This window comes from Nilaparvata lugens, chromosome 9 (assembly GCF_014356525.2).
Source record: "Nilaparvata lugens isolate BPH chromosome 9, ASM1435652v1, whole genome shotgun sequence".
NCBI classification, from domain to species: Eukaryota; Metazoa; Arthropoda; class Insecta; order Hemiptera; family Delphacidae; genus Nilaparvata; species Nilaparvata lugens.
In genome coordinates, this window is record NC_052512.1 from 18,317,340 (window position 1) to 18,341,067 (window position 23,728).

At 35.4% G+C, this 23,728-nt stretch overlaps 1 protein-coding gene across 1 annotated transcript in view; it reads left to right on the top strand.

Moving 5' to 3' along the window:
- The window catches only part of LOC120353064 (protein amalgam-like), a gene marked incomplete in the record, with an annotated part of 512,682 nt that extends 489,798 nt beyond the window's left edge, over positions 1-22,884 (top strand). The window contains 2 exon segments of the mRNA XM_039435585.1: positions 16,653-16,853; positions 20,382-22,884. Coding sequence (XP_039291519.1) covers positions 16,653-16,834 — 182 coding nt within the window.
- Positions 22,885-23,728: the final 844 nt, after the last annotated feature.

A 23,728-nucleotide genomic window follows, 5' to 3' on the forward strand; every position in this document is an offset into this window, starting at 1 on the left:
TATACATTTTGCTGAATTTCGGAATGATTAAAGAGATTTCTTTTGAAGAGGGCCCGCTTCAAATTGGATCCTACTATCAATCCAGAAATTCGACTCTCCAAATCATACAGAATGCCTCTATGGTAACATATCCTGATTAGATTTCTTTTTGCGTGTTTCACACCGGAAGGAAGGGGAGTGTGCCGGGCACTCTCTTTAATTCAGGCCTTTTCCCTAGTTATAATAGTAAATTTAATACGCAATAGACTAGAGCCATTATTGTAAGTGAGTTAGCGAAATAAATTATTTTCTCTCTCTATTATGAACGGCCATGACTTCGAGTTTCCCATGATAGATATTTAAAAATTGTGGCTCCGAGTCGTCGAGGAATGTAGATTATGGAATTATCTCTAAAACTTAGCCTTCTTGTCGCGACATAAAATGCGATAAGTTGGAAAACAGCAAGCATTGAAATTATAACAAACTACCGATTTTGCAGTTACTATTTGGTCCAAAGGCTGTAGAAGGCACTCGACGATTGGTCAAATTGATTCTCTTCGCCCAATAGGAGACCTGTTTCTAAATACAGTAGTGGGGCGATTCCCCAGCCGACAGACCAGATTACGTTTCGGAGGACACTTTGCTAGGAGCACTACGAGAGTAAAGATGTAGTCATTATGTTTCGCCCTTTTTGGGCAAGTTTACAAGTTTATATCATTTTTAGTTAATGTAGGAGCTAGTTTTATTTTTATTAATGTTTAAATTTACTAGTAGTGCCATGTCCTGAAAGGTTTAATTGTGTTTCTTCATCATGTACGAATAATTGTTTCTTCAAATAACCGCTAAGGTACGTAAACTAAGGTTAAAATATAATTTAGGGAAAATAATTAAGTGAAACTTCAATCAAAAGATTTTATCAACAAAGCCTGTTATTTTTCAAGTTAATAATATTGATTGAGAATAATCCTTTTGATTTTATTAGTGATGGAAGATACTTATAAATTTTTTCTAAAGAGGTATAGAAAGTTTTCAGTTACGTTACATTTGAGTTATTGTTTCTAGAGATATATTATCGTAGAGTATTGCTGAAAGTCAGGAAGATAGCCTTTAAATTGGAATGAAACTTTTAAGAATTGTTCATATTGAGTTTATGACATTTTTTAATTTATATTTTTCAGACTCTGTTTTCTTATGTCATTAAGGCTTTTGAATGATTTAGTAAAATTTTTATGATAGAAATCTTAATAGATGAATAAGAAAGTTTTTCTTCTCCAGGAAATTAATATTAATGAATGTTCAAATTTTAATATTTTTTTCTTTTATTGTGTTATAAAGTGTCTTGTTTTATTAGGTAATAAATTCATAATTTCAGTTGATACTAGTTTTTGGACTTGTATTTGTAGGTAAATCAAATCATAAACTCTGGAATGTTCATTTTTAATTAAGGTTCTAAGCAGTTTTGGGCGAATGCCCGTTATTTACACTTGGATAGCGTCCTATAGTTCATAAATAATAAATAAAATAAATGTTGGCTGGCGCACAAGTTTCCAACAATACTAGCCGAGCTACTATATGAAAAATTATATTTGATTTTGCAAACCAAACGAAAAATATCATAAAAGTTAACATCATAATTAATGAAGTATTCATTTTTCTAAAAGCATTATATTAATTTATTACGAGTGTTTTCATAAAGTTGCATTGTAGATTAATGACACTCTGGCAAGTAAATTTGTTTTAAATCTGTTAAATTTTGAGAAGGAAATCAGAACGTCAAGATAAAATCTAAATTAAATAACAGAATAAACTCCTGTTTTAGCTTTTGATGAATTGTAGGAAGAGTTAGAAATTAATGCTGTAATACATTTATTTACAGCGGTTCATGTGTGTCCCCAAACCAACTTCTTGTACTACCACCCCTTTGGTTCCGCAACTTTATGTAAAACCGCTTCAAGACACCCGTTCAGACGACAGGTCTAGGGACGTAAGAGGACGTCGCCGTCAAGCCAAATTCAACCGGTAAAAGCTCACCGCCAAAAACAAGGTACTGTAACCCCGACGATAAAGCAACGTACAAACCAACGAAAGTGCAGTGTAGTGAAACAAAGGTTCATTCGAGAATGTCAATAAAAAGTGGGGATTCAAAATTATTATGAAATGGGTTATATGGGTTACTATCGACGAAATTTGGGTTCAACGGGTTTTTTTCTTTCTTGAGTAATTTCATGTTGAAATTGATTGGTTATTTTATGACTGATCTTGTTTGGTTTTGTGACGTATTGCTATCTAAACGGGGATAGTAATGCGCCCCCGAATCAGATGAAGAATGTCAACAAAGTAACATGAAATTGTTGTTTCTGTTGTTCGATTTTAGTTGCCAATGTTTATTGAAACTGTTTGTATTTTTCAATTATTTCAAATTGTAGTGTTTTTCTATAGTATAAACCTATTAAATCAGGCATGGCAAGATTAATTGAAGTTTTCTTGACTGTAGCCCGTTCACCTGCATGAATTAGGTCTAGACTCAGGTATTTTCTAGATGTGCCGGCCTATTTCTAAATTCTAAATTTTATTCAAAATTATCTTCTTTGGCACAAACTACACGAAGAGAGGATTGGAGAGGAGCCATAGCAGCAAAGGATGGGAGACAGGTCGGAATTCTCAGAAAAATTTGAACGGAATAAGAAAAAATGTATGAAATCAATTTATATGGGAGCTTTGAATGTGAGATTCGTTTGCGGTGAGGGTAGAATGAAAGAGTTCGAAGAAGCCTTAGCAGAGCATGAGTGGGACATTTTAGGATTGGCAGAAGTACGAAGAAGTTACTAGATCATAGAAGGAAGAAATAGCGGGTATCTTTTCTGCCATTCAGCGGCCACTCATGGACATAGAAGAACGGGCTCCATCATCAACCATCGAATTAAAAATGAGGTCACAGAATTCCGTGGTGTGAATGATAGACTGGTTCTTCTAAGACTGGAAAAAGGCAATGTAAAGCTTCTTATAATGAAAGTTCATGCTCCAACATCGGACAGCACAGAGAAGGATTTGGATCTTTTCTATGACACACTCGTGGGACTGATGCAACTGAAGAGAGTGGGAGAGAAACTCATCGTAATTGATGATTTCAACGCCATGATAGGAAGGAGAAGTGAGGGTGAGAGTAGAGCACTCGGGCCTTACGGAGTTGGAGTCAGAAACGAGAGAGGAGATAAGCTCCTGGAGTTTGTTTCATGCAATAATTTGAGAATAATGAATACCTTCTTCATTTTCAGTTGAACAATAGGAGAATTTCGGATAGCAACTCAATCGAAGAGATCTACGAAGGAATTGTTAAATCCATTGAAGAGGCAGCAAGGAAAACAAACAGAGTGAACCAACAGGGCGCAGGACAAAGACGAATAAGTAGTAAACTATCAGAAGAAACAAAACGAATGATAGAAGAAAGAGAGCGGTTGAATGGAATCATTAACAAGACAGTAGAACAGAAAGATGAACATCGACAGCTTAGGAAAGAAGTAAGAAAACGAATAAGAGACGAAATCAAGAATTATGAGGAACGTATCATAAGCACAATAATGAATTCTACAGAATCTACTAAAAGTGTTCAAAAGCTCATAAGTACCGTAAAGAAAAGGTGGATCCCAAAATTAGAGACAGAAGAAGGAACAATATCGAATAGATGGGGAATAGTAGAACAGGTATCAGCATTCTATGAGGAGCTTTATGAAGAGAGAAATGACGAAGGACAATAGGAGGAAACAAACGTCACAGAGCATATAGCAGATCATCAAGTACCAAATATATTACAAGAAGAAATAATACAACATGCCATTAAACGCTTGAAAAAGAACAAAGCTCCAGGAGATGACGGTATCACAAATGAAGTTATAATTTCCTCAATCGATGTGCTACTTCGACCATTGAAACAACTCTTCAATAAAATTATGGTGGAGGGGACAGATTGTAGGCCTTCAGATTGGAGGAGAAGTAAAATTATAATTCTGTTCAATAAAGGTTCTCGTACAGATATAATAAACTACAGGCCATTACTTTGACAACAATCATCTACAAAATATTCGCATCAGTAATAAAAAATCGAGTAATAAGTAAGATCTACGAAAATCACCCCACAGAACAGGCTGGATTTAGACCTGGATACTCGACAGATGACCAATTACAAGCCGCCAATCAACTCATCGAAAAAAGCATTGAGTATAAGATTCCCCTATACCTTGGATTTGTGGACTTTCATAAAGCATTTGATAGTATCAACCACGATCAAATGTGGAGCGCATTGAGAGAATCGGGCATAGAGACTGGCTATATTGAGATATTGAGAAGTTTGTACACAAATAATGAGGTCTATATCGAGCTTGAGCGAAAAGGAAGGATCATCAAGGTGGAAAGAGGTTTAAAACAGGGGTGCCCACTCTCACCAATTATTTTTAATTGCTGTTTGGAATATGTTTTTAGAAGACTGAGTTGGGAAAACAGAGGATGCGTGAATGGATATCAGCTGTCAAACCTAAGATTCGCAGATGACGTTATGTTGATTGGAAAAAATGCTGAAGAGATGAGAGAAATGTTCAACGAACTCATAGATGCAAGTGAACGAATGGCTTTGAATCTGAATGCAAATAAGACAAGAGTTATGACCAACTCTAGCAAGAAGAGGATTGAGGTCACTGCTGAGTTGATAGGCTATGTGGATGAATATGAGTAACTGGGTCAACTTCTTTTGAGAATCGAACAGGGAAGGAGATAGAGCAGAGAATAAACAAGGGATGGAAGAAGTATTGGATCCAAAGGAAAATATTCAAAGGATAAATTACAAGCCGCCCTAAATTAATATAGGGATGGCTAGTAATATAATATTCCCAGGAATAGCTCTGATTGAAGTAGTAGTGCCCAATCAATTATTGACTCGAATGAATTAAAAGCGAAAGCCCTCAGAAAATGTGTCTATCCATCACTGTTGTATGGGGCTAAAACTTAGACACTGACAGCTGAACTTGACAAAAGATTAGAGACAACTCAGACAAAAATGTCAAGAAGTATACTCGGGCTTCGACTACAACAGAGAGTTAGAAACACGGAAATTTTGAAAATGATCAATGTGAAGTATGTGCAACGGGAAGCTCATCTAATCAAGTGGAGATGGGCCGGTCATGTGGCAAGGATGGAAGCTGACAGATGGGTGAAGACATGCACGGAATGGATACCACGGGCCAGGACCAGGAAGGGGACGACCAGCACTCCGGTGAAGGGATCAACTTTCACAACGAGTTGGAGATTTGTGGCTGACCGAAGCTAGAGACAGGAGAAGATGGGCAAAAATTATTGACAGACTCTGAATTGAAAAGTGAAAAATTTTATAATTTAAATTAATGTGAAATTGTATTTGTTGCCAACCACATATATATCTCACTAGCCGTCTGGCCAGGGGGCTCCGCCCCCTGGAACCCCGACTGGATCGTCCAAGAATGAGATCAGCCGGCTCGCTTCGCTCGCCTGCATTTTTCATTTGAGCATTTTTATTATATGTTATAGGACAATCCAGTCGAAACCCATTTTTAAACCCTTTTAAAGTCCAGTTTTTAAACCCTTAAAAACCACCCTTAGAGTTAAAATATTGCCAAAAGATTTCTTAGTGCGCCTCTAAAGGGCCAACTGAACATACCTACCAAATTTGAACGTTTTCAGTCCGGTAGATTTTTAGTTCTGCGAGTGAGTGAGTGAGTGAGTGAATCAGTCAGTCAGTCAGTCAGTCAGTGAGTGCCATTTCGCTTTTATGATAGATAAGAGAGGCTTTTGTTCTTTTAAGAATGTAAATGAAGCTAGTTTTATTATTATTATTATTATTGATTGAATCAATTTTTCTGAAGCAAAATTAATATCTTTCAAATTGATAACCAGTAGCCAATCTCCCAGCCTTGAAAACTCCCAGTTTTCTGAGTCAATTAATTTTTCTTAATTGAATTAGAGAGTTATGTCTCCCGTTCTTGAATGTGAATGTTGAGAATGTGGAAGAGACCGGTGTAAAGAGAAATAGAAAGTGAAAGATGAAGAAAAAAATAGTGAAAGAGACAGAGAACTAGAAGGAGAAGGAGATGGAGAAAGAGAATGTGAAAGAGAGCGAGAGAGAGCAAGAGAAAAAGAGAAAAAGAGAGAGACAGTGAGAAAGATAAAGAGAAAGGATGAGAAAGAGAAAGAGAACGAGAAAAAACTAGAAAGAGAAAGAGACCGAGAATGGTGTGTGTACCTGAAAACAATCTATCTGGCATGTAAGATATTCTGAGAATTCTATAATATATTTTGCATTGTATGATATTTTCGCCAGTTGAGGGAATAAAGCCTTTTTCTGCTTCACAGCAGAAGTTACACAATATCATCTGCCGAGTCATGTCAAAAATGTTGAATGCCTTGTATTTTATGTTTGCCTTAAGGCTTCCATTAATTTCCAACATTCCAATTTTCTAAAATTAATTGCTTTTTACTATGCTTAGTCTATACAAGCTTGAAGAAAAAGAAGAAGAAGAAGAAGAAGAAGAAGAAGAAGAAGAAGAAGAAGAAGAAGAAGAAGAAGAAGAAGAAGAAGAAGAAGAAGAAGAAGAAGAAGAAGAAGAAGAAGAAGAAGAAGAAGAAGAAGAAGAAGAAGAGAAGAAGAAGAAGAAGAAGAAGAAGAAGAGAAGAAGAAGAGAAGAAGAAGAGAAGAAGAGAAGAAGAAGAAGAAGAAGAAAAGAAGAAGAAGAAGAAGAAGAAGAAGAAGAAGAAGAAGAAGAAGAAGAGAAGAAGAAGAAGAAGAAGAAGAAGAAGAAGAAGAAGAAGAAGATGAAGAAGATTTGTTGTTCTGGCATTCATTAATGAGTAGTAGGTGACCCTGCCTGGTAGAAGAAATTATGATAACATTTATACAGAAATGTTCTATCTAATGACAGTAAATTGAGATTAATTCCCAGAGGAATGCAAAAATTTCCCCCACAAAGGCCCAGTTGCACAAAAGCCGGGTAATTTCAATCCTGATTAACTTCACGTGAACCAAATCAGAGAAGACCATTTCAAAAAGATAGATCTACTGGAATATTGAAAATAACCGGGCTTTTCTGCAACCGGCACTAAGTACCTGATTGAATGATTACAAAAGTTCAACAGCTGAGTCATAATTTTGACACAGTCCCACACACATGAACTCGCTCACTCACTTCCATCACCAACAGACGACGAAATAATTATTATCATCTGTTTTCCCAAGGGATAATAATTATCCTTTTAATGTCCTTCAGCGAGTTTTCCCAGGGATAAGACCTAGTGCAATCGAATATTTATATTATAAACCTACTATGTTTCGAATTTCGTGAGAATCGTTAGAGCCGTTTTCGAGATCCAGTGAAATATAAACATATAAACATCTAAACATGTAAACATCCGAACATCTAAACATATAAACAGAAGTTGCTCGTTTAAAAGTAGCCTATAGGATTTATTGATAAACAGAACACAATTCTCTTAAATGATCGTGTTTATATTTCACAGCTCGCTATATGTCTGTCATCTTATGAATTTTGGGGATGAGATATTTTGATTTTTTCACATACTTAGGCGGGATGCACACCGGAGAAACGAGTTTCGTGAAAAAAGTTTCAAGAAACATGAAACGAAGGTTGCTCGCAATCGACTGATAATATTAAGCAGGGAACGTTTTTTTGTACGCATGCGCGAGTGAAACGGATTGCATTAAACAAGTTTTCGTCCCACTTGGATGTAATGAGCTGGTTTTCGTGCGTCGTATGGAGGCCGAGAATGATTTTTTTCTGACCAGGCCGGTAAAAGTTTTACGGCCCTAGGGCTGTAAAATAACCTTGAAGTCAGCTGATTCTGATTTGATGTGAACGTGTTTACAAAATGGTTTATGAAACGGAATCAGTTTATGCTTCTAGAATTGAATAAGTATTCTGCAATAAGATACTATCATTTTATTTGGATGAATAAAATACAGATAAAATATATATTATAGACTATTCAAATTCGATTTTCAGAGTAGGATACAACTTCTAACCTAAACTTTCGAGGTCAACGACAACAAGCATTGTTGACGTTGACATTCAGATTGGCCAAATTTCAAGTGTGCTAAAACTTCAAAACAAGTGCTGATCAAAAAACTTCATTATTTGTGTTTATTATTCAAGAATCATAACATTTATAATAATATCATCTTATTGTCATTTGGAAGAATAAAAAGCATAAACTCAACCTCTTACATAATTGAACATAATCTTTTAGGTTATTTAGACAAATCAGAATAAAAAATAAAAATACTTGGACAATTTCCTAATATTCAGATTACCTCAGATTTGCTAGAGCTATGACCTTCCTGTTTTGCTTTCGAAAGTGCCTAATAAACAATTATTCTCATATTTATACCGGTATTGTTTATTTTTCTGTGTGGCGAAAAATAACATTCTCACCATGGGCAAAAATGTTTTTCTGGCTCTCAATCTTTTCTAGTCCTCGGCCTACGGCCTCGGACTTGAAAACCGATTTCGAGCCGGAAAAGTCTCATTTTCGGCCCTAGGTGCGAAATATACTATTTCGCCCCACTTGGATGTAATGAGCTGGTTTTCGTGCGTCATATGGACGCCGAGAATGATTTTTTTCTGACCAGGCCGGTAAAATTTTTACGGGAATGATTTGATGTGAACGTGTTTACAAAATAGTTTATGAAACGGAATCAGTTTATGCTTTTAGAATATTGAATAAAGTATTTTGCAATAAGATACTATCATTTTATTTGGATGAATAAAATACAGATAAGATATATTAAAATCTGGTGTGGTGCACTCACACAACTTTTCTAGCCGTTATGAAAATTTATCAACTGACGTTAGTGTTCCCGCGCATCCCAAGTCTACTTTTCTAAGATCTGAGCCAGCTGGTGACAGGACAATAGCGCTGCAGACACACGAAGTCTGCTATCTCTTCATAGTGAATGATTTAATAGAATCAACTGTTGCTAGCAGTTTGCAATTGACTAATCTTATTTTCACGAATTTCGAGCTTATTTTCAATTTTAGGTGAAAATGTTACTGAACATTAATTGTAGAGATTTTTTTGCTCAATCTTTTCCACTTGAATTTTTTTGTTGAAATTGTATCTGAAGCCTGATAATTGGGAATCTAAAACCAAACTTTGCATAGATGGTGCAGTGCTCCTGAAATTTTTACAGATATGAGACTTTTGGCAGTTGATAGAGCTTATCAATGACTTCTCTAGGTATGAATTTAATCAAAATCGTTGGAGCCGTTTTCGAGAAAATCGCGAAAAACCCTGTTTTTGAAAACATTTTCGCCATTTTAGCCGCCATCTTGAATTGCATTTGATCGAAAATGTTCGTGTCGGATCCTTATAGTGTAAGGACCTCAAGTTCCAAATTTCAAGACAATCCGACTTGGGAGATGAGATATCGTGTACACACACACACACACACACACACACACACATACACACACACATACAGATATAGACCAATATCCAAAAACCACTTTTTTGGACTCAGGGGACCTTGAAACGTATAGAAATTTAGAAATTGGGGTACCTTAATTTTTTTCGGAAAGCAATACTCTCCTTACCTATGGTAATAGGGCAAGGAAAGTAACAAGCTGTTATATTTAAATATACCAGCACGAACTGTGAAAATCCAAACACAGCTGTGTTTGAGAAGAAAATACCTAATTAGAACCGTACGAATTAAAACCTGTATGAAAGCTTCATTCGTTTTCGGTTCGATACGGTTCGTTACCGAAAACGTACCGAACTGAATGAAACCGAAAGCGTGTGAAGCTACCTAGCCTTATTCATGACATTATTTTGCGCACGGACTGTATTGGATTTTGTTGCTTGTCGAATGATACCGTATCACGGTGGTTTGTATCATGTTTGCTGCCACCGCTATCTAGCGTCAAACTCTACGACTACATTAAGCTTTTCTCTACTCGATTTTCCGTCGCTGCAACTTTGATCACTGCTTTTCATCAAATTTGAAGATGATTTATGAAAATATTTGACAATCAATAAACCTTCTTTGTTGCGTGGAGTGCTTACAGAATGAATTTCAATGCAATTGGCTCAGAATATATCACTGTAACTGACTTTATAAGTGCTGCCTCTCGCCAGAGTTTTGTGCAAATGTTTGTATGAAAAGCCACCTTACTATGTAGTAAGATTGAATTCTTGGTATACTATTATGCAATTAATTTTCTCATTCTCAGTTTTTTGGAGGATCATTGTGATTGATTAATTTATAATAATCACTTTCACGATGATTCCATTACCCAATCAACGTCAAGACTGTTAAGAGTAGGCTCTTCTTTTACTGATTAACATTGAACGTGTATTGGCGTCTTTGGCGATGGCGAGTGGCGAGTTTTACTTTGGCTAACTCAGAATACTGCTGAGCTGTGACGTTGTCCGTCTCTCAACGTGTTTGTATGTTCTATATTACTACATAACTAGAGCGAAAACATGTGATTTTGGATTTAGATTGTTCATCAACTGAATGAACGAGCGTCATCGAGTTCTCACTTTTGACTTACTAGAGGCCTAAGTCGTCTTTATGTATATATTATTATGTTCTATTAATACTTTAGAAAGAATTAATCAGCTTCAAATTTTGAAAACTTATTCTTCAAACCTTCACGAAAAACTCTGTTTTTGACAACATTTTCTCCATTTTAGCCACCATCTTGAATTGCATTTGATCGAAATTGTTCGTGTCGGATCCTTATAGTGTAAGGACCTCAAGTTCCAAATTTCAAGTCATTCCGACTTGGGAGATGAGATATCGTGTACACAGACGCACATACACTCCTACACAAACACACACACACACACACACACATACATACATACAGATACAGACCAATATACAAAAACCACTTTTTTGGACTCAGGGGACCTTGAAACGTATAGAAATTTAGAAATTGGGATACCTTAATTTTTTCGGAAAGCAATACTCTCCTTACCTATGGTAATAGGGCAAGGAAAGTAACAAGCTGTTATATTTAAATATACCAGCACGAACTGTGAAAATCCAAACACAGCTGTGTTTGAGAAGAAAATACCTAATTAGAACCGTACGAATTAAAACCTGTATGAAAGCTTCATTCGTTTTCGGTTCGATACGGTTCGTTACCGAAAACGTACCGAACTGAATGAAACCGAAAGCGTGTGAAGCTACCTAGCCTTATTCATGACATTATTTTGCGCACGGACTGTATTGGATTTTGTTGCTTGTCGAATGATACCGTATCACGGTGGTTTGTATCATGTTTGCTGCCACCGCTATCTAGCGTCAAACTCTACGACTACATTAAGCTTTTCTCTACTCGATTTTCCGTCGCTGCAACTTTGATCACTGCTTTTCATCAAATTTGAAGATGATTTATGAAAATATTTGACAATCAATAAACCTTCTTTGTTGCGTGGAGTGCTTACAGAATGAATTTCAATGCAATTGGCTCAGAATATATCACTGTAACTGACTTTATAAGTGCTGCCTCTCGCCAGAGTTTTGTGCAAATGTTTGTATGAAAAGCCACCTTACTATGTAGTAAGATTGAATTCTTGGTATACTATTATGCAATTAATTTTCTCATTCTCAGTTTTTTGGAGGATCATTGTGATTGATTAATTTATAATAATCACTTTCACGATGATTCCATTACCCAATCAACGTCAAGACTGTTAAGAGTAGGCTCTTCTTTTACTGATTAACATTGAACGTGTATTGGCGTCTTTGGCGATGGCGAGTGGCGAGTTTTACTTTGGCTAACTCAGAATACTGCTGAGCTGTGACGTTGTCCGTCTCTCAACGTGTTTGTATGTTCTATATTACTACATAACTAGAGCGAAAACATGTGATTTTGGATTTAGATTGTTCATCAACTGAATGAACGAGCGTCATCGAGTTCTCACTTTTGACTTACTAGAGGCCTAAGTCGTCTTTATGTATATATTATTATGTTCTATTAATACTTTAGAAAGAATTAATCAGCTTCAAATTTTGAAAACTTATTCTTCAAACCTTCACGAAAAACTCTGTTTTTGACAACATTTTCTCCATTTTAGCCACCATCTTGAATTGCATTTGATCGAAATTGTTCGTGTCGGATCCTTATAGTGTAAGGACCTCAAGTTCCAAATTTCAAGTCATTCCGACTTGGGAGATGAGATATCGTGTACACAGACGCACATACACTCCTACACAAACACACACACACACACACACACATACATACATACAGATACAGACCAATATACAAAAACCACTTTTTTGGACTCAGGGGACCTTGAAACGTATAGAAATTTAGAAATTGGGATACCTTAATTTTTTCGGAAAGCAACTTTCCTTACCTATGGTAATAGGGCAAGGAAAGTAATAATCTATTCAAATTCGATTTTCAGAGTAGGATAGGACTTCTAACCTCAACTTCCGATAACAAGCATTGTTGACATCCAGATTGTCCAAATTTCAAGTGCGCTAAAACAGCTGATCCAGAAATTTTTCATTATTTGTGTTTATTATTCAAGAATCAAAACAATAAAACATTCATAGTAATATTATCTTATTGCCATTTGAAAGAATAAAAAAGTATAAACTCAACCTCCCATATTAAAACATAATTGAACATAATCATAATCAAATCAAATCAAATCTTTTTGGTTATTCAGACAAATTGAAATCTACCCAAACCCAGCTTAAGTATATGTACTTCGTTTACCACAAAACCTGGTGGATAATTTTGGAACTACGTAAAAGTAATAAAACAAACCTATTTTTTCAGACATGTTATTCATTATCAAAATTTGGGAACAGAATAGTATGGGCCATGCCTGTTGTTCTTTCCCTTTCACATTTATATGATATGTAATTGTATTCACTGAAAATGAAAAAATAAAAGTACTTGGAGAATTTCCTGATATTCAGATTACCTCAGATTTACTAGAGCTATGACCTTCCAGTTTTGCTTTCGGAAGTGCCTAATAAATAATTTAAATAATTATTCCCACATATATATATATATATATATATATATATATATATATATATATCGGCCTACGGCCTCGGACTTGAAAACCGATTTCGAGCTGGAAAAATCTCATTTTCTGCTCTAGGTGCGAAATATACTATTCATGAAAGAGGGCTTCACGAAATGCGTTTCTCCGGTGTGCATCCCGCCTTTCACGCTCTCTCACTCTTCTACTATCCACAGCTGTTTTAGCCAAGAATCAATTATCCTTTTAATGTCGTTCAGCGAGTTTTCCCAAGGATGAGACCTAGTGCAATCAAATTTTCATATCATAAGCCTACTATGTTTCAAATTTCGTGAAAATCGTTAGAGCCGTTTTCGAGATCCATTGAACATAAATAACCAGATATAAATATAACTTATAGAAATCTGGTGTGGTACACTCACACAACTTTCCTTGCTCATTTTTAAACGAGAATAATTTAGAGGAATAACATAATGACGATTGGCGGCAACATATTTGAAACTATGATCAGACTACTGTATATGTGTATTCATAATTGTTTTCAGAGTACTTTTCCCTTTGTATAAATTGTGAAATTCGATGATCTTTTTAAAAGTTGTCAAAACAGCTGTTCTACAGATGAAATATCTTGACTAAGTTATGTGTTCTTTTTATAAACACTGCTCTACCTACCTACCTCATGCACGAGAAGAAGATTACAAAGTCTATTTCTCAAGGATAGGGTGGGCCCCCCATTAGTTTCTCAGGAAGGAGACTCATGCTAGTTGATAGAGCTGATAGATAACTATACAGGGTATGGATTTGAAAAAAATTGGTCAATTAGTTTTTAAGAAAATCGTGAAAAACATTGTTTTTAGTAATTATCAGCCATTTTTCTCAAGAATATTACGGAGCTCCTGCAATTTTCCCAGAATTAAGAATCATGTCAGTTGATAGGACTTAAAAATAGCTATCCATGGTATAAATTTGAAGAAAATCGTTTCAGCCGTTTTCGAGAAAAACATGGTTTTTTAGTAATTATCCGCCATTTTTTCCGCTATCTTGAATCGAATTTCAAGGTTTAAGGACCTTAAGTTTAAAATTTCAAGTCAATCGGTTAATTAGGAATGGAGTTATTGTGTTCACAGACATACACACATACACACATACACACACACAGACAAACACCCAAAAATCATGTTTTTGGACTCAGGGGACCTTGAAACGTATAGAAAACTTGAAATTGGGGTACCTTAATTCTTTTTGTGAAGCAATACTTTCCTTACCTGTGGTAGTAGGGCAAGGAAAGTAAAAATACAGAAATTGCTCGCTTTATAATAATAGGATTGATGAGTGACCAACCTTCTGCCTATTAACTTTGACCCGGCCCGATTGCACGAAAGCCTGTTAAATTTTAATCTATAATGTAATAAAGGCAAGAATTGACTTAGAGCCAATTTCCGAGCTCGGAATTTAGCTAAGTTCTAGAACTTTAAACTCAATCTACTGTGATAAGATGAAACAGTTCTGTATGAATGTTATTATAATTTCTTCTTTCGTAATACATTTTCTATGCTTTTGTACTCCACAGCAAAGCTCGGTCCCCGATATTAAAAATAACAAGCAAAGCTTGGTTCAAATCCCGGAATGGACCAAACTTTTTTGATCACTGAAAATTATTTGAAACTTAACATTAAGAATTAAATTCAAATTCATAAAATGGTCAAGTGGTCTAGTGGTTAGAGTGCTTGACTAATAAATGGGAGACTCTGGTTCAATTCCAGATGTCTCCCATTAATTATTGAGGACATAGTAAATGTCGTAAAATTACTGAACTGTTATCCAATGGGCCCAACGGATATCTTAAGTAGGTATTTTCACTAAAAATCTATGAGACTACCTAGGAGTCGTTCCTCACGGGGGTTAACAAAAAAAAATAACCCCCAAAATTCCTTTCATATCCTATATCCTTACTTCATGATCTGTATGCAAAAATTTCATCATTGATGAAATCGTCATGTGATTATCATAGTGATCACGTAAAAGGCCATGCGTACAGATCATAAAGTAAGGATAGGAGATGAAAGGAAAATATGATCATATTTTGTTTTTTTTTTTTATAAAAAAAACAAAATATTCTAATTCTAATTCTAATTTCTAATTTCTAATTTCTAAATGGAGACTTTTAGTCTCCAAGTAAAATTCAATTTTCTTGATTTATTTAATAAATTCTAAATTAAATTAAATTAAATTGATTTTTTTTTGGAGACTATTTGTTGAAAATGTACTTATTTCTCTGCTTAAAACTATGTCTCTAGTGAGTGGAATAGTACTCTCATATTAACATCTACTGCCGTTCATACACTCTTACCCCAACAAAACAGTAAAAATCGACAATAATCGACAGTAATCAGCTTGAGATAACAGTAAAAGTTGCGACATATACGCCCTATACCATGGGGTATCTATTTACGCTATTGTTTCTCTATGCTATAGACCTTATACAAATACAGTAATAGACTGGCTTCTCCACACATCTGTGTAATCACTTGTCAGCTGATTTATGATGAATCATTCTATAGTCTGATTTTTACTCTAATATTGGCGTATGATGAAGGCTCCTTATTCCTTTTATATCATCCTTGAGATTCAAAATTTCCAAAAACCTTGTATATAGGTCGACGCGCAATTAAAAAAGGAACATAAGTGTCAAATTTCATGAAAATCTATCACCGCGTTCCGCCGTAAATGCGCAACATATAAATATATAAACATACAAACATTTAAACATTAAGAGAAATGCCAAACCGTCGACTTGGATCTTAGTCTATGTACACATGGTAGCGTCGCACCGCGCAGTTTGAGACGCGCGTCCGACCGCGCGGTGCGATATACAATGGAGATAATGGCAGCGTCCACATGCACCACTCACTCAAATGTGGACGCGCCGCGCACTGCGCCGCCCAGACTTTCAACCTGAACCGCGCGGCGACAGCGCAGTTGCCAGTACACTACAGTCAGTTGGATTGTACACATGAGAGCAGTCGGACGCCAGTTTTGATCTAGTTCACTTGTTTTGTGTAGTGATTTTACAGCAACTCTGTTCAGTGTGCAGCCATGGAAATGAACAATTTTGACACAGAATTGTTTATAGAAGAAGTAAAAAGTCGACGTGTCAAATGGGATATGGCGAGTCCTGATTACAAGAACAGAACAAGAACTTGATGCCAAGTCGTCTTTTACGATCTCCAACAACTCGTCAAAAGATGAAATCGACATTCGCAAATAGTTAAAAAATTTGGGTTCGTATTTCCTCAAGTTAGGGTAAAGTGTCACAAAAGCACCATGCGTTAATCTATCGGTCAAAATAGGATGAACCCAAAAGTTTCTTTGCCTTCGTTTTCTCGCTTTATATCTACGATACACAAGCCACATACATGTTACCTCTTCAACTTCCATTGCTAAACTGGAGGTGGACGCCGCGTATAAAACTCTCGCATGTGTACAACTGCAGAATTCTGGACGCGCGTCGCACCGCGCGGTGCGACGCTACCATGTGTACTTAGCTTTAGACCTCACTTCGTTCGGTCAACTAACGTTGGGGCCGTGTGACATATGGCTAATTAATGCACTTGTTGCAGTTCCCGTCGTCATCGAGAACGGCGTGAGGATTGAGGGTGACGTCATTGCCGGCAACCCGAGCAGTGGAAGTCGTCGCAGTGACGGCGTCATCAAGTCACGTGCCTCCTCCATTCATAAGTCGGTGGCCCAGCTGTTTCTACTTGGATTTTTCTGGCTGATGGATCAGGCATTGAAGCAGTAGAGACTACAACTGAGCACTGGTAAGTCACCCCCTGGATCGGAGAACTCGTTCATTAACTGTTGTTTTGTGATCTTTAAAACCTGCAACTTTAAGGGCCGGTTACCGAGTTGAGGATATAGCTAAGTTCTGGACTTTAAACAGCTGATGTCAGAAAATCAGAAAATTGGCTTTCCGAGACGGGGCATAGTCGTAGTCAACGTTTGAATTAAATTTCGAAAAACTAGGAGATTGGTTCCAAAATAAAATGAAGAGAGAATAGTGTGGAGTTTCAGCTATTTGCAATTATTTAGGAATGTTTCATTTCCTCAAGGCAAAAAGTATCCAATTTATTTGTATTTTGAAATTAATTAATCTGATGAGTTCGAAATTGTAGACTATTAGATACATTCTTTTGGACTCAAAATAATATGTGAGTCATTATCATTTTATCATGGCTATTATTTAAATTTTCATTGATGGATGCTATCAAGAATTTGAATATTTCAGTAGTGATTAGGCCTTGGAATACTTAGCGATTACAACATACTATGTAATATACTGTCTATTCCAAATTAAGGTTTAAAACAGTTTTGGGCGAATGCCTGTTGTTTTTACCTGGATTGTATTTGTATATGGATAAATAAATATTATAGAAATAAGAAAATGAAGACTATCATAGAAATCTGGTGTGGCGCACTCACACTCTCAACTTTCCTTGCCGTTATGAAAATTGATCACCTGACGCTAGTGTTCCCGCGCATACTAGTTTACTATTCAAAGTTCTGAGCCAGCTGGTATTGAAATAATCATTCGTGTCGGATCCTTATATTGTGAGGACCTTAAGTTCCAAATTTCAAGTCATTCCGTTAATTGGGAGATGAGATATCGTGTACACAGACGCACATACACTCGAAGTAAAAACTTGAAGTAAAAAAACTACGACTACGCCCCGTTTCGGTAAGTCAATTTTCTGACTCCAGCTGTTTGAAGTCTTGAACGTAGCTAAATTCCGAGCTCTGAATACCCGCAACTTTTAATTATACAGAGTTGGTGGAAATGACGGAAACAGCTAAATATTTCTCTTACAAAAATAATTTGACAGTAGGTTTCATTTGGGATCAAATTTGAAATAAAAAATTACTGTGTCGCTTCAACATCTTTGACCCTCATATGAATCGAAATTTAATATTTTTAATGTATTATTTTTAAATTTATTATTTTTCAGTTTGTCGTTGTTTTTAGTGAAAATTGACTAAATTTTAGAAAAGTGAAACCATAACCCTATTTCGGACTTTTAAAATGTTATCTAAATTTGGAAAAGAAATAGTACAAGGAGCATCCTTAGTTTTCCTCTCCCAATCAGTGCTACTTTGTGAAAATTATAAATACATAAATAAAATGTGGTAGTGGTTATGTGATACATGATTTCGATACAGAGTTCCGAGAGAAAACCGCACACTGATATTATCTCAACCCGTATCAGTTATCAGTTTATTGATGCAACCAGCTGAGATTATGTGTCAGCGCATGGAGGTCTTTCTGTGAGATAGCTTCCAAATAGCCTCAGCTCATGCTTCATTTAAATGAATGAATGGAAAAACTGTAGTATAAGTGAATTCGTATTCACTTGTCCCTTGCGGGAAGGTCCCACCGCCTGAATATACTATTTAAGCCGTTACTGTAGTAACTGCATGCAATCAAAACTCCAGCTGACTAAATGATAAATCACATCAAGTTTTTTGTTATTCACTTTCAATGTTATACTCATATCCTGGAAAAGGACGATGAAGTGAGTCAATTTTGTTGTCCAACGAAGTTGACCTGTGAAAGAGTTCGAAGAATACATGTTGAAAATTTGGATGTGTTCAATCAATTCTCTCTGAAGTTATTGTGAAACATACAAACAGATGGACAATGACTTTGGCCTTCGGTAGGTCAAAAGTGAGAACTCGCTAACGCTCGTTCAATTACATGGATTCAATACACTCAATCGTATTAATAAAAACAATATAAATACATGAAGTACCCTTTTTATATAAAACATTTTGAAATTTTGAAACATTTCAACAAATAGTTTCGGCCTACTTTGGCCATTTTCAAGTTTAAAATATTGAAGTTTCATCATTGAACTTGAAAATTTCCGAAGTAAAGTATTAAAGTTTCAAAACTGAACTTGAAAATTGTCAAAGTTAGCCGAAACTATTTGTTGAAATGTTTTTAAGTTCTTTAATGTTCCAAAGAAAAAAGTTTTCAATGTTTTTATATTGTTTTCATTTATTTTAATAGAGTAGCACATACTGTGAAAAGATTTCACTCAATCGTACAGTCTAACCTATAGATTATTTTGAGTGGTTTTTGTCTCCGGTAATGATTCATCACGTGATCCAATTATTGCTCTCTGCTAAAGTTTAATGTTCCGAATTTTATCAAAATTAAAATCACTATTGTATTCTTGTATAACATTAAAGTGGAAAAACACTCACATTCTTTGGTATAGCGTTTTGTGTTGGTGTTGCACATTCTCAAGCCAAACAGAAACTGAGTATTTGAGGTTATGAGGGTGAGAATTCGGTATTTGGCCCAACACTGAACTGCAAACAATTGAATATATTGCACAACAGAATAAATACAAACCCTCAATGATAAACAAACTACTACATAAAATTAAGAACAACAAAAACAATTTGCAAAACTCTGAACAGATACCGACAATCATACAGCATTCATCACTCTCACATACCACAACAATAAAACTCACAAAATAGCGGCATCATTCAAGAAAATGAATTATACAAGGTTGCATACAGAAACAAAAACTCTTGTCCCCACACAAAACCCCTCAGCAACAATACAATAGACCAGGAGTTCATAAACTAAATTGTACAGATTGCAGCAAATTTTACACAGGAGAAACAGCCAGAAATTTCCATATAAGATTTAAATAATACACAAGAGCCATTACCCATCCTTTCTCCCATTCCACCTTCGTAGAGTACATTATCACAACTGACCACACACACCCTGACATAAACAATAACCTTGAAATACTCAACTATTTCTACAAAAACAGAAAATTAGATGTACTGGAACAGTTTGAAAAATACAAGTACACCAAACAACAGCCAAACAATATTCTCAATGACCAAATCAACTTTTCCTCCCACACCCTGTACGACAAACTCATTTAAATCCACCTCCAATAACCGCCAAAACTTTCCTCCACCCCCACTCAGACCAAATACTCACCCTCATAACCTTAAATACATTCAATTTTTCACTTTTAATTTATTAAAAACACACAAGACAAAACAAAATTACAAAGAATTACGAAACAAATAAAACACAATAAAATGTTACAAATATAAAAAAATTCATGAACTTTAGTTTCTGATTGGCTTGAGAATGCACACAACACCAGCACGAAACGCGTCGCCACACCAAAGAATGTGAGTGTTTTTTCACTCTAAAGTTATACAAGAATACAATAGTAATAATTCCAGTGAAAACAAGATGGATAATAAACAACGGAAATTATAATAATTATTTTCTATTTATTTGTTTTTTTCAGATTTGGAAGACTGCGGAAGATTATTGAATTCGATTCGGAAAAAGGAATTATTATATATTATATATTACAGGAAGTATTAATATTAAGAAGAATCTCACCCTGAGTGTTTCTACCCTAGTAGCTGTCAAGCTCAACGTTTTTACTGTGAAGAGTATTTTTTATGTTTGTACCTAAATTAAGATGAATGAATGAAAGTTATTGTCATAATATATTTGTTAGGAATATTACCTATCATAGTAACTATTCTCATAAGAATAGTATTATTATTTATGTCCGCGTCTTGATAATCCCCAAATATTACCTCTTTGCGTCCCTCATTATATCTTATTTATCATTCAATTTCCATACATTTTTAATTGATAACTCTACATTTTTCATCAGTTCAAATTTATCGCAATTTGATTTTTCTTCATTAAAATTCACTTCTCTAATGAGATTAGTAAGAATGGTCAAGTCGTTCTGAGTTCCATGTAGCTATAGTGAGGTCCACGTTATAATGGCAGTGGAGAAAGATAGGAGAACTACGTTGCCGGTCCTCTGTCTTGTCAATGCCTTCTATGGAGGGTAAATGATACCGGTTTATTGATTGTCTCTTCTACTCAGGGCTACTTTTCATATAATAAAAATATAAATCTCAGTCCCCTTTAAAATTATTTTATCACAACATGTTTCAGACATTAATGCGACTTTATTAATGTAATATTAACTGTTCATTCTCGTTTGAAATAATCAATTATATTTTATCAAGCGATAAATTATATTTTTAAATTATTCCATAATGAACTTACATTATCAAGATGAAATATTCTGTTTATCAATTATATTTCTACATTGTTCAAAAAAACAATCTTGCATCAGAGCAGAGCGAGAAAGAGATAGCGCCATCCACTTTGTTAAATGTTAGACAAAGATTGCAATACCATTGCTAATCAAACACTGCCATTATAACGTGGACCTCACTATAGAGAGCAGTGGCACCGTTCCACCAAACTGTCAGAAGAGGCAAACACAAGTTGTTAAAGTCTCGGTCCCGGCTGAAGTATGACAGTCGTAGGGCTTGCATCTCAAAACACGTCAGAATATGTTTGTGTTAAATAGTTTGGCTTTACGTTACCGTATGATTTTCGAGAATGTTATATTCTGCCTACCTGTGCAATGATAGGAAAATTTGGATATAGAATGGATACAGACGGTTGATAGCGAGTTGAAATCTACATATCAACTTGATTTTAGAAAAATCATGTTTTAGACATCTGTTTGGACATGTTTTTAGAAAAAAAGCGAACCAATGTCAATCAGATTCCAACTTTGAAATGTGAATGTCACTATAGAAGCACTGTCCTTGAGCCATTTTCCAAAACGTATTCAATGTTTCAAATATTTAATTTCATCTAGGGCCGGTTTCCGAGTTCGGGATTTAGCTAAGTTCTAGACTTTAAACAGCTGGAGTCAGAAAATTGGCTTTCCAGAACGGGGACCACGTTTAAATTAAATTTCGTAAAACCAGAAAATTGAACACAAAATAAAATTAAGAGAAAATAGTGTAAAGTTTCAGCTATTTAGGAATGTTTCATTTCATGAAGGAAAAACGTTTCCAATAATAGAAATGAGGAGATAAAGATTACCATAAAAACTGCGACTACGCCCCGATTCGGATGCCAATTTTCTGACTCCATCTGTTTGAAGTCTAGAACTTAAAAAATCCCGAGCCAGGAAACCGGCCCTAGAAATTTTTTAAGAGCATCTGATTATTGCTCATGTATTGTAGTTTGTGATACTTTACTATAAAATATTGCTCATTAATGATGACAGGGTAAACACAAGAGGTTGAAGTTAACAACTTTACGTAATTGCGTCTTTCTCATTTGTGTAAATTGTTTATTATATTATCTTCTAATTAACTCATTAACTCCTTCATTTTGTGACTGATATCTTGAAATGGCGAATTCCAATCGTATCAGCTATTTTGGAAATTCGATCAGCGCAACAAAATGTCATCTCATTAGAATGGTTACAGTTGGTCAGCGTCAACTGATCACTTCAAAAATCGTAATTGAAAGTTGGTATTTTATTCGGCGTGGGAGTATTCCCAATATATAATGTAATGTGATGAAAAATAATGAATAAATAAATGTTAAGGGTCATGGTAACAACTTTAGATGGCATTCGGGTTTTTCTTGAGCCAGTAACATAACACAACAGAATAATGTTGGGGATTAAACTAGTACATGATCTCATTAATCCTTTGCTACTTGTAGTCTATGAATAATGCAAGTTGAGAAGAAGCTAAGAATCATTTATGGGCATCTGCCCGTTTCATCAACTTCTAACTGAATGGGCCTACATATCGTTGTATCGAACTTAATTGAAATAATTTAAAGTAATTTGAATTGAAAGCATTATGAATTATGTTCATTGTTTTCTATGTCCATTGTTTTCAACCCCACTATATGTGATATATTTTTTTATGTGAACTGTGAATTAAAAAATAAAAAACATATAAGAATGAATTGGTATTTTCACATGAATCCTCATCAATCCTTGAACAATGTATGTTTAACTGTTGCATGAAGATGTAGTTAATGACGTTATACTCATAACTAGAATAGGCAAAATATAATACGAATACGGGAGGCAGTGTAAGTCTTGAGTATTTGTGCGCGTGCAGACTTATGCGCCACGAACACACATTTCGCTTCTCATGCAATTAATAACTGAAAGTAACAGAGTATTTTCTCTCGACCTTCCTCTCCTTTCAACTCGGGCTGACCTGTTGGCAGTATGTCTTGAAGAAGATTAGCTTTTGATGTTAGCATTTTTCATACACCAACCCCAACAGCCATTAGTCGTTTCCACACCGATATCTTGCTGACACGACATACAGACAAGATTTAATCTGATGAACAGTATAAGAGGAGGCTGTGGTTCATAAATGCGCGGAGTCTACTGTTCACAGAACTCCTAGTATTCAGATATCTTCCGTACCTCGGAACAAGGACCTAGAATATTTGACCGAGCGAAGTGATGTCTAAGATTCAACTCGACAGTTTTTCATTTCTCTTTATGTATTTATGTTCTGCATTCACGGCGAAACGCGGCAATAGCTTTTCATGAAATTTGACAGGCATATTCCTTTTTGAATTGCACTTCGCCGTATATATGAGTTTTCTTGAAACTCTGCTTTGGATGCGATATTAGAGAGAAGGAATCTCCTTCATACGCCAATATTACCGTGAAAATCTGACTGAAGAATTGATAGTCGTGATTAATCAGCTGTCGAGTGGATTATTAATTGCATGCAATAATTGATAACCTAGTTGATAACTTCTCCCGAACATTCTCTGCTT